The 12,017-nt window shown below is 43.3% G+C and overlaps 1 protein-coding gene across 2 annotated transcripts in view; it reads right to left on the bottom strand.

Annotated features, from left to right (window-relative positions):
- The window catches only part of LGR4 (leucine rich repeat containing G protein-coupled receptor 4), a 127,432-nt gene that overhangs the window by 22,372 nt on the left and 93,043 nt on the right, over positions 1-12,017 (bottom strand). For both annotated transcript variants that reach the window (XM_036762826.1, XM_036762827.1), the window contains exons 5-6: positions 4,608-4,823; positions 830-901 (exon numbers count right to left, since the gene is read on the bottom strand). In XM_036762826.1, coding sequence (XP_036618721.1) covers positions 830-901; positions 4,608-4,823 — 288 coding nt within the window. The remainder of the gene's footprint in view (positions 1-829; positions 902-4,607; positions 4,824-12,017) is intronic.

Here is a 12,017-nt window from a genome sequence, read left to right on the forward strand (position 1 = left end):
CCATCTAGTAGTTAACAAAGCCTCTGAACAGTATTTCCCCAAAATTGAGGACTGTCTAGTGAACAGAATGACCTCCATGAAATTCTGGGACTCTGATCCCCTTTGCAATGGTGGCTACCAACAAAGAGTGGCCTGAATCTTCCTGTCCAGACTTTGTTTCCCTAGAGAAGCCTAAGAAACAAGAAGGAGCCAAGGCAGAAACTCACAGCTACCGGGCTCATTCAGATCAGGCTCCTTTAAAAAGGGATCATCTTTGTAAAGAACACAACACAGTGCTACTGTTGAAGGTCATAATGTCAGCCTTAATATGCCACCTGTTTCAACAAAATCAGGTGAAACAACACTCAAGGAGACCACGGTTTTAAAGTAACAGTGCTATACCCGGGTGGCCGGATTAATAACTGAATTGGGGTTTAAGACATAAAGCTGGAGCCCACTTATAATGAATTAATGACATGATTTTAGAGTAATATTTGCAGAAATGATTCACACACTGCATTTCTTAAATATTCTAAATTTTTCTTTATGAAGATCTAGTTCCATTTCCCTTAGATCATGAGATTGAAAGTGCAAATAAAACCACAATTAAGAAGAATCCTCAATAGCCCAGCCCACCCCAACCCTAGCCCCAAAGAGAAGAGAGGTTCCTTTTCTAGTCACAAGTCTGAATTATTCTTGATCCTGGCCATAAGACTGCCCAAACTGAAATGCCATAACATGACCAAAAAAATCAGAAGTAAATTATGGATTCAATAGCATATATCCTTTTACAATGGTCATATAAATGCACATCATGGTCAGTAACAAAGATTATTCAAGATGTACTTACAAGGTTTCCAAGTTGTCTAACCCATCAAAACAGTGCTGGCCCAGGGTCTTAATTTTATTGTTATGAAGGTGCCTGGGGAAAAAAAGAATCAGAAATAATACGTAGATATCTCTAGGCAGTAATTGTTTTAAGTATTTAAAGTAGCTCCCACATATGTTTCGGTACTAAACTAACAAGTGATTATGTTGTTCAGTCATTTCAAGTGACCCCATTTGAGGTTTTCTTGGCAGAGATATTGGAGTGGTTTGCCATTTCCTTTTGAGGAAACTGAGGGAAAGAGGTTAAGTGACTCGCCCAGGGTCAAACAGCGAGTAAAGATCTGAGGTCAGATTTGAACTCAGGAAGATGAGTCTTCTTGCCTCCAGGCCCAGAACTCCATCTGCCATACCACCGAGCTGCAGGTGGTAAGTGCCAAACTAATAGGATAGGAGGTGTCAAAGGCTGCAGATATGCTGAGAAGGATGAGGATTGAGAAAACGCCACTAAATCTGTCAATTAAGAGATCACAGATAACTTTGCAAAGCAGTTTTCAGCTGAATGATGAGGCTGGAAGTCAGACGGTAGAGGCTTTAGAAGAAAACACATAAGGAGAGGAGTTTGAGGGACCTTGGATAGACAACTTCTGAAAGGAGTTTAAGCTGGGGTGGGGTGGTGGCAGATATTGAAAGAGCTAGCAGGGATGGTGGGATTAACTGAAGTTTTTTGTTTATTTCTTGCTTTTAAAAGAATGAGATTTGAGTGTGTTTGTAAATGTTAGAGAACAAGTGAAAAGAGAGAGAGGGAAGGAGGAAGGGAGGGAGGGAGATGGAAAGAGAGAGGGAGAGGGAGAATGAAGATAAGAAAAGCTGGGGCAAACTGCTAGAGATAATGGTGAGGAGCAAGGGCATGCCTTGTAGAGAGGTTGGTCCTGTCAAGGAGAAGGAGAAAGAGAAGAAGGGCCAACTCTACATTAGAGACTATAGTGAAGGAGATATGGTAGGAGAAGACATCTGGGGGATATATAAGATGAAAAGGAGGAGGGAAGAAGGAGCTGGAAGAAGGAGCTGGCAGCAAAGGGCCTCAGTCTTTTCAGTGAATATGAAGCCCTCAGTCAGCCATCTGGACTACCTGGTCTCCTGGGCACCTTCCAAATAAAGAGTCTGTATATTCAGTCCTCACAATAATCCAGTAAAAGGCAATTCCTCCCATTTCACCGGTCAGAAAATAGGCTCAGAGAAACAACATAGCTTGCCCAAAGTTGGTTTTCTAAACCCTTTTCTATCCCCTTCTCCAATGCATTCTCCACATGTCATTTGCCTAAGGCACAGGTCTGACCGTATCATTTGCTTGCTTAACCCTTAGGAGCTCCCTATTGCCTGGATAGGATAAAATAGCCTCTCTTAGCTCGACACTGAAGTTTCCATACCATTAGACTCCTATCTGCCTTTTTTGACAGCCTGTTCCCCTTCACAAACTCCATATTCCAGCCAAACCAGACTATGAGATGTTTCCCACACCCAATCCCTTACCCCTGCACTTATATAAGCTGTCTGCCAGGCCTGGGATGCTTTCCCTCCTCATTACCTTCTCTCCAGATCTCTAGCTTCCTCCTACAAGAAGCAATCTCCGAGCATCCCAACTACCCATCTAGCCTTGCCCCCTCCATTTTTCTTGCATTACACTCATTTGTGGGCACGCACAGGAGAATATAAGCTCCTTGAAGGTTAGGACTTTCTCCAGTTTGTCTATCTCCAGTGCCTTCCACATAAATATTTGTTCGTGGAATGAAATTTAATTGAGGAGGTATCATAACAAAAAGAGAGGTAGATCTGGATTTAAATCCTGATTCTTGTCACTAAACTATCCGTGTGAGCTTGGACAGTCATGAAAGGGTTGGAATACCTGACCTCTAAAGGTACTGTCCAGTTCTAAATCTCTGATCCTAAATAAAGACAGAGGGGAGGGGCCATCTGAGTCACTTATGCACATATGGGGATGGAACACAGTTTCTTTGGATTCATTTTCTATTTACCTATTTAAAACAGAGGGAAAACATTGTTGACTGCATCTTAAATGTAAATCATTACAAAATCTTCATCATTTGCCCTTAATCATTTGTAAACAGGGGAGAAGGGCAGTTTGAGCTTGCAAAAGGTCTGTAGCATGAGCATTTGAACAGAATTTAATTTCTATTACCTTCTGGCATGGACAGTAGAGACCTGAACCCAAACGTGGAACAAAACGTACTAATTTGCTAAGCCCTGGCCCCAAATGAATCTAAATACCATTTTGTTTTACGGAGTCCAAGCTAAAAAGAAACTCGTGATCCCCATTAAAGCCCAAACCAAACATGGTTTATATAGTATTTGGCTCAGCTTGGGCCTCTGTATACAGTAAATCCGATGGCAAGGTCAGAAGGTCTCATAATGTCATAAAATCCGTTAGATGTTCCCAATTTGGGCCCTCCTCACCTTGCACTTGGACTTTTTGCTCTGGCTTCCTAGAATGGACTCCCTGCTTTTAGCCCCTCCCCTCTCCAGTCCATCCTCCTCATGGATGCCCAAATAATGTTCTTAAAGCAGAAATATGACCATGTCATTCCTTGGTTCAAGAGCCCTCAGTTGGCTTGTTGTTACCTCAAGGATAAATCTGTTGTTCAGGTATTTTTCAGTCATGTCTGACTCTTCATGACCCCATTTGGGGACTTTCCTGGCAGAGATACTGGAGCGGTTTGCCATTTCCTTCTCCGACTCATTTTACAGAAGAAGAAACTGAGGTAAATAGGGTCAAGTGACTTGCCCAGGATCACAGAGCCAATAAGTGTCTGAGACCACATTTGATCTGGTGAAGAGGAGTCTTCCTGATTCCAAGCCCAGTACCCTATCCACTGTGCCATCCAGCTACCCATGAAGACCTCCCTAAATGACAAGCCCTTCACACTATGGTTCTGGTATACTTTTGTTCATCTATTCCATCTTACTTCTTTTCATGCCTTCCAGATAAACTGACCTGTTTTCTATGCACCAAGTTCAGTATTTCATCTCCTGTCTCCATGCCTTTGCTATTCCCCATGCCTTTGCTATTCCCCATGCCTTCCTCCCCACCTCACAGAATCCCTAAGTATCACTGAACGCACATTTCATGTGCCAACTCCCATGGCAAGATCCTGCTGATTCCTCTGATCTCTCTTCAAATTGCTGTGCACATTCTCAACAGCATACATGTCATATCTTATACCCCCCCCCCCCACTCTGGGGAGACTACAAGATCACTGTGTGTCTCTGTACGCCCAATGCTTTCCACATACTTCCTCAAAAGGATCTCTCATCTAATCAACCTGGGTGTCCACTTTAACAATGCAGACTTAGACCCCTTCCGTGCCTGCCTCTTCTTAGCAATGCCTGGCACATTAATAAAAGTTTAGTGATCGAATCTTGCCCAGTCTTCTCACAAATTAAAGACCTACCTTCTCTTGTGCCATCTCAAAGACCAAAGTAGATATTCTTATTACATATACCACAGAGGCTTAATAAAGGCATGTTGAGATTATTTTGCATGTGGCCCAGCCAGGGCAGTTCAGCAGAATAACCATTTCTTTAGTGTTGGGAGCTGCACTGTGTTTTGGCTCTCCAGTAACGTGCCACAGAAGACCAAGTACTTTTTACAGAGTTAAAGTCGGAAATGCCAAGAGATGCCTCTCCCTCACACTCCCACCTCTCTGTTTAGCATAGTGCCTGGCACACACTAAGTACTTCTTAAGACTGACCTGAATAAGAAATTTAAAGCAGCTAGTACTTACAGAACCACAAGGCTTGAAAGGTTGGTAAAGGCAAAGTCAGGGATGCTTGTGATCTTGTTGAGAGCCAAGGTCAGAGCTTGGAGAGAGGGGAGGTTGCTGAGTGGTCGGACAGGAACTTCGTTCAGACTGTTGTCGTCAAGCCACAGATGCCGCAACTGAACGAGACCCTCAAAGCTCTCCTCTGGGACTGAGGTAATATGATTGGCATCTAGACGCCTGTTGGAGAAAGACAACAGCCAAGTTCAAGAACACATTTTAATCGTTAAGGAATGAGTCGATGAGTCACACAAATCTCACAACTCAAAAAATTTGAAACTGAGAATGGAAATTATAATGGCTCTAATAATTTGGGTGACACCTATTTCAAGAGAAAATTATTTTTTAAAAAATAAGCCCCATGCTAACTTCCATCAGTCAGCGTATTCTCTAACTTCTTCCAAACTAACAGGATTTATTGGTCCAAATATCAGTTTTACTTTAAAAATCAGAGCTATGTCAATTTTAAAATTAGATATACTTCATAGATGCAAGACAATATTTTAACCCAGCATTTTTACACCTTGTTTATAAAGCCTGAAAACATTTAATACCTTTGGTGGTTATTTTTTCAAACAGACAGAAAGCTGAAATGACACATAAGTTCACTTGAAGTGGAAATGAGCACAGGGTTGGAAATGTATCCCAACCTTCAAATATACATTTTCCAATATGGTTGATGTGGTGGTATAAATGACATATGAATAGGGAGAGCGAATGGGATAATCCACCTACTGCAAGAAGGCTCGGATGGTGTTTTCCCTAGGAGAGGGGACAATATTCCGTAGACACATGTAGTATCAGAACTGGGAGAGCTAGGAGACCAGTGTTTCCATCTTAACTCTGCTGTTATCTGACCTTGGATAAATCCCTTGACCTTTCCAGAGCTTAGTATGATGCCTGGCACACAGTGAGTGCTTAATAAATTGTTGACTGAGCCTCAATTTCCCCATTTTGAAAATCGGGAATTTGGATCAAGTCTCTTCCAGTTGTGATCATTTGCAGGGTGGGTATGGAGCAGTGGTTTCATCTCTGTGGAGAAACTCCCTTCCCTAATGCAAATTACCACATGGTCTATAATTTGTAGCCTCAGAGAAGGAGTTCTTAACCTGGGATTCATGAACTTTAATATATATATATGTGTGTGTATATATATATATATACACATATACACATACATACACACACACACACACATATGTGTGTGTATATATATATTCTGAAAACTTTATTTCAATATGATTGGTTTTCTTTGTCATACTGTGGATTTTATTTTATGTATGCTATTATGAAAAAGGGTACACAGGCTTCAGAAACGACCAGTGGGGTCCATGAAACAAAAAAAGGTTAAGAAGTCAAGGCAACAAACTTCTATTAAGCACTAACTCAGTGCCAGGCACAGTGCTGAGCTCAGAGGATACAAAGAAAGGCAATCCTAGGCTCAAAGGTATAGTGCCTGTTCCTTAGAGAGATGCCTGAGGCACTGAGAGGTTAAGTGATTTTTGCCCTCTGGTCATACGTGGCCCGCTAGCCGTCCTATGCTCTTTATATTCCATGTTCTAGCAGAATGTCTGGAGTCATATGGAATTGTTGATCTCCTTTTCTATTAGGGAAATGATCTCATGAAAAAATATTCTTGAGTTGTTAGAGCCATAAATTGTGATGGCAGAATGAATATTAAGTAGGTTTGTGGAACATTAAAGTTGGAATCAACAGTAGGAATCTGTCTTCATTTTACAGATATAGAAACTGAGCCCTAGAAAGATAAATATTCTTTACCATAGCCTAGGAATCAGAAATACATGAAGTGAAAAGCACATTTGGGGGAGGGGGAAAAGATTCCCCACTTCTGTACAAAGCTAAATGGGCTAGGTCACTCGGGCACCAAAATTAACTGCAGTATCAATCAAATATAAAGTTCATCTTTTAAGTGGACGATGAATGCATTTGTAAGTAAGGGAGGCAGCAAGGAGCAATAGAAAGACTAACGGCATTGGAGACAGAGGACTACCAGCTATGTATGACCTTGAGTGAGTCTTCTGACCTTTCGGAGCTTCAGTTCCTCATCTACAAACTGAGGGGCTTGGTACTTAGATTCAATGATCCTATCCCTAAAGCTTGGCTTAGTGTTCCCTCTTCCATAAGGCCCTCCTTGAATTCCCCTAGGATGTTACCTCCCCCACTCCCTTCCTCACTCAATTTACTTTGTGTATGGTTTCTATTTTTATATCTCTCCATGGTGTTTCTTCCTCAGATAGAACGTAACCTCCTTGAGGATGGGGACAGTTTCATTTTTTGTCTTTGTACTGTCCACATAAGAGACACTTAAATATTTTTATTAAATGATCAACAAGAAATGACTAATTGAGGCTTTGTCCCTGATATAACTAAAAAAGACCTGAAAAGGTATTGAAAAAGTCCAAGCAAACAGACTGTTGCTGTCCCAAGCATTTGGGGCTGGGCATAAATGCATCTTTTTCCCCATATGCTCCAGAATTCATCCCATCCCTCTAAGGGAATAGGCTAGCAGCTCACATCTACTGAAGTTCTAAAGCAGGTGGGGAACCTGTGGCCTTCTAGGTCCTTGGGTGTGGCCTTTTGACTTAGTCCAGGTTTTACAGAACAAATCCTTTTATGAAAGAGATTTGTTCTGTGAAGTTTGGATTCAGTCCAAGGACCACAAGTGAGGCCCTCAAGGGCCACATGTGGCCTGCAAGCCACGGGTTACCCATCCCTGGCTAAGGAGTCTTCCTTAATAAGAATGATTATAATTATAACAGTTTGTCTTCTCTACTTGAGGCTTCCAGAGTTTTGTGGGTAATTGGAAACTGTTTCTATGCTTCCCATTGCCCTTGCCCCAAATCTGGCCAGTATAGAATCTGCACGCACCCTTTAATCAGTGTTATTTTGACTATGAGTTCCTTGGAGGCAAGGACTGTGTTTCCCTCTCTTTGTATCTCCAACACTTAGTGCAGTCTCTGGCACGTAAGAGGCACTTAATAAATGCTTATTAACTTGGTTTATTTTTTTCCCTATTTGACAAGATCCCATTTTAGGAACAGAGTCTGCTTGGCTCAATACGATCCCTTTTTAAAACACCAAAAACCAAACTTTTCACAATGCAAAGGTGAACTGCAGCCCATTCCCCAGGCTTAGGATTAAAAATTCCTATGTCAATAAACCAAGTCCTGCCAACACGCAATTTTCCAGGGGCTGCTGTCCTTTCCCCCTCCCCCAAACAATCCTGTACTGCTCCCCCCACCCCTGGCCCCCACCTCCCAGGTGGTGGGTGAATCAGCAGGACAAATGATGCTCTTCTTCCTTCTCTCAAGAAAGACAGGAAGAGGAAAAACAGAAGGAAGCTCAGAATTCAACCCCTTGAATCATTCTAGTTAAGAACAGCTGGCCAGGGAGCAGGCTTTTAAAACTACTCAGATGGTTTGCTGCTGTCTGTGACACCTTCTGGCTGCGTGACCTTGGGCCCTGGCAGAGGGAGCACCCACACAGAGGAAATGATAGCCTGCGCGCCTTCATCTTCATGCATGGCCTAGAATCCCAGAACGTCAGTGCCGGTGGCGGGGGGGGGGGGGGGGGGGGGGGGGAATCATCCATGGTGCTTCATGTTACAGACCAGGACACTGAGAGTGACCAACCCAAGACTTTTTACTCCAAGACTCTCCAGGGGAGTTCTCAGCTACCACACCCAAAATGACTGCACTGCAAAGAAATGCCAAGATGGGAAGTTTCTCAAGCACCAAATGGTTCCCCCAAATCCCAGGACCTGGGGTTTCACCGGTGAGGAAACCTCTCAGTCCCATGCTTCTCTCCTGAGCCAAGAAAACTCTTGGCCAGCTACACTGTAGAAGCAGCTCCCACAGTTAAGAACTCACAGAGCAATCCCTAGGAGACCCTGCTCAGCTCTAAGGGTGGATCAGATGAGGGGAGGAGGGAGCTAAGAAAGCCTCCCTCGTGCTTCCTCCAAGAGGTTCTTAACCTGCTTGTTTATTTTTAATATCGTGATAACAGTATTTCAGTATAATTGGTCTCCTTTGTGCTCCTACTTACATGCTATGCACCTGAAAACATTATTAACACTTCACATGCTATTTCATTTGCACCTCACAACAACTTTGAAATCAGTGCTATTATTATCCCTATTTTTAACAGATGTGGAAACTGAGGATTAGAAGATGTTAAATAATTTGCCCAGGGGTCATACGGCTAGAGTCTAAGGGAGGATTTGATATCAGGTCTTCCTGACTCTAAGTTCTGCAGTCTATCCACACCACCACCTAGCACCTTCTCAATCTTAAGAGAGTAGTTTGGAATCATCCAATCAGTATGTGTCAAAGGCACATCTGAACTCAGGTCTTACTAGCTCCAAGGCTGGCTTCCTAGCCAATATAACACACCGCTTAAACATGAAAACTGTTAGAAAACGTAACCCCTTAAGTTAAAAAAAAAAGGGAGAAAACCTTCTAGAAAGGGGTTCTCCTGTGAATCAAAGGGTTAATCCATAGGCCTCACTTGACATGCAGGTGTCATAGCCCCATGAGAAACAGGTGTGCACACCCTGATTTGTGAAGAGTTTTAGCTTTCACTGAGGATCAACATTTCAGCAGAGAAATGAAATCTTTTTTTTTTTTTTTTTTTTTTTTTTTTTTTTTTTTTTTTTTTTAAGAAAAAGCCTAAGGGCTCCCTCAGAGATCAGCTAAAAACTGCCGGCCTAGTTTTTTTTTTCCCCACACCTCCCAGAAGATGAAAAGGATTACCATCCAACTCCCTCCTTCAATTCAGATTCAGCTTCTTTTATGCTGCAAGGATGTTAAGGGGATGGTGGAACCCGTTTACCAAGGGTTGGGGGTAATTACAGAACTGCAGGCTGTTGATAGGTTTCTTTAAGCAGAATTTTACAGTGAGCTCAGGTGGCCAGGTCATTTGGTATAGCCTCTCTGTGTGTACACGTATGCATACATGTATATAAGTGTACAGACATGCATACAGACGTGTATATTATGTGTATGTATTTTTAAAATGTTAAATAAATGGAGCTTTAAAAATGGTGGCCAATGTGAAAGAACACTGAGTCCAGGGCTGACCCAAGTACAAATCCCTTCTCTGTTATTTCCTTCCTACATGACCTTGGAGATCTCTCTCACCACCCCCCAGGGCCTCAGTTTCCCTTTCCTGTTTGGCCTCTCATTCGACCATCCCTCCTTCCTCTTTGGAGCAGAACTAAAATAACACCCTAAAAACGTCCCTCTTTCAGCTAGTCTTCAAGCCACCACCAGCTCTTTTTCCCCTGAACTCTCTATGTTCTTCTCTTGGCTTCAGAAGGGTCATTGGAAAGTTCTTTCTTCACAGAAATGGAAGTTAGGAGGCTTCTGGCACAAACCAGCCAGCCAGATCACCTCATTTTCCCTACCTGTCCCCACCCCAGAGAATGTTTTAAGAATGAAGCTACCTTTTGGGCTGCTTTAAATGGCTTTTGTTTTTCTTTCTTGAAATGGTACCTGGCAGTTTGGAGCCGGAAGAGTCATTAGACATCATCAAAGTCTTCCAGGCCCATGTCATTCTGCTTAAGACCTCTCTCCCTGTTCTCAAATTCTAGGTTTCTAAGACATCCCCAACTCCTCAGTCTGCAGTTCCAAGGCAGGCACACATCATTTTTTCCCCACCTTCCAAAGACTTCTCAATCTCATGTTTCTCTCCTTAGCCAAGGAAGCTCTGAGCCAGCCACACTGAAAAGCCAGCCCCCATCCCATTAAGAACTCACCTCACTGTCCCAGCATACCCCATCTAGCTCTAAGTGGGGATCAGATGAGGGGGGTAAAAAGATAAGACAGGCAGACATTCATAGAAGGTCCCTCACTCCCTCATGCTTCCCGCAAGAAAGCTTGGTTTTTTTTCCCTAATATTATGTGACTATATTTTAGTATAATTGGTTTCCTTTGTAATCCTATGTATTTTATATATTTAAAAACATTACTGGGGCAGCTAGGTGGTACAGTGGATAGAGCATTAGCTCTGTAGGCATAAGGACCTGAGTTCAAATGTGACCTCAGATACTTACTAGCTATGTGACCCTGGGCAAGTCACTTGACCCCAACTGCCTCAAAAAACAAAACATTACTCTATTCTGAAAAAAGGTCCATAGGCTTCAGCAGACTTCTACAGATGTCCATGATACAAAGTTAAGACTCCCTGCCTTAAGGGGTATATGTACGTTACGCCTTCAGTTTGGTAGGAGAGAAAGGCATCTGCCAATAGCTGGATCTAAAAAAGCCTGAGCTTCTCTAACAGAAGTACTGACAGCACAAACAGTGCCAGCAACTTTCAAAAAGCCCCCAGTGCTCCCCACCCACAGCTCAGCCTAGGAAAGAAGGACACCTGGAAGCTCCCCTTACACCATAAGCTCCCGGTAGGTCCTTTGCTCAAATGCGGATGGTGCTTCAGCTCCTCCCAGCTTCCCCTTGGCTCCCACGCCTCACTCAGCTCCTGCTTCCTAGCACTGCATTCCTGGCCTTCTCCGAAAATCAAGCCCAAGGCCTCCAAACTGGTAGAACTGCCTCACACCTGCAACTGTCTAGACCACCCTCACCAGCCCTAGGCCAGAGGGAAAAGGGAGGAAGAATAGCAGTGACTTCCCTGGTGGAGAGAAAGCCAGCTTTGAAGCTTAAAGACCCGGGTTCAAGGTCCACCTCTGACACACACTGGCCATGAGAGCGCCCAGGCACGTCATTCTCAGGGCTTTGAGTGGCTGAGACTCTAAGTCGAGGAAATCGTGCTAACGCTAATATAGAGTTTCCTCATCCAGGAGAGACATCTCACAAATCCAGGTCCTATTCCTATCTCCCTATACTGACTCTGTGACCCCAATTTGGGGTTTTCTTCGCAGAGACACTAGAACGGTTTACTATTTCCTTCTCCTGCTCATTTTACAGATGAGGAAACTGAGGCAGAGTTAAGTGACTAGCCCAGAGTCACACATCTAGTACATATGTGAGGTTGCATTTGAACTCATGAAGATGAGTCTTCCCGATTCCAAGCCCAGTGCTCAGCGCACTATGTCGCCACCTCACTGTCCATAGCTGTCTATAGCCACAGCTGTCTATATCTACAGACACACATACAAACACACATGCTGCGTCTCCTAGTAGAGGCAGGTAGGTATTACACTAGACAGCGGGCTGGAGTTGGAATAAGGAAGAGGGGTTTAAATCTTGCCTCAAACCCTTGGCGAGCCACTTCACCATTCTCAGTCTCAGTTTTCTCATCTGTGAAATGGGGATAATAATGGCACCTACCTCCTGTGGTTGTTGCGAGGACCAAATGAAATAACATGTAAAGTACTTTGAAAACCTTAAAGTGCTA

The sequence above is a fragment of the Trichosurus vulpecula genome, chromosome 6, assembly GCF_011100635.1.
Source record: "Trichosurus vulpecula isolate mTriVul1 chromosome 6, mTriVul1.pri, whole genome shotgun sequence".
Classification (NCBI taxonomy): Eukaryota; Metazoa; Chordata; class Mammalia; order Diprotodontia; family Phalangeridae; genus Trichosurus; species Trichosurus vulpecula.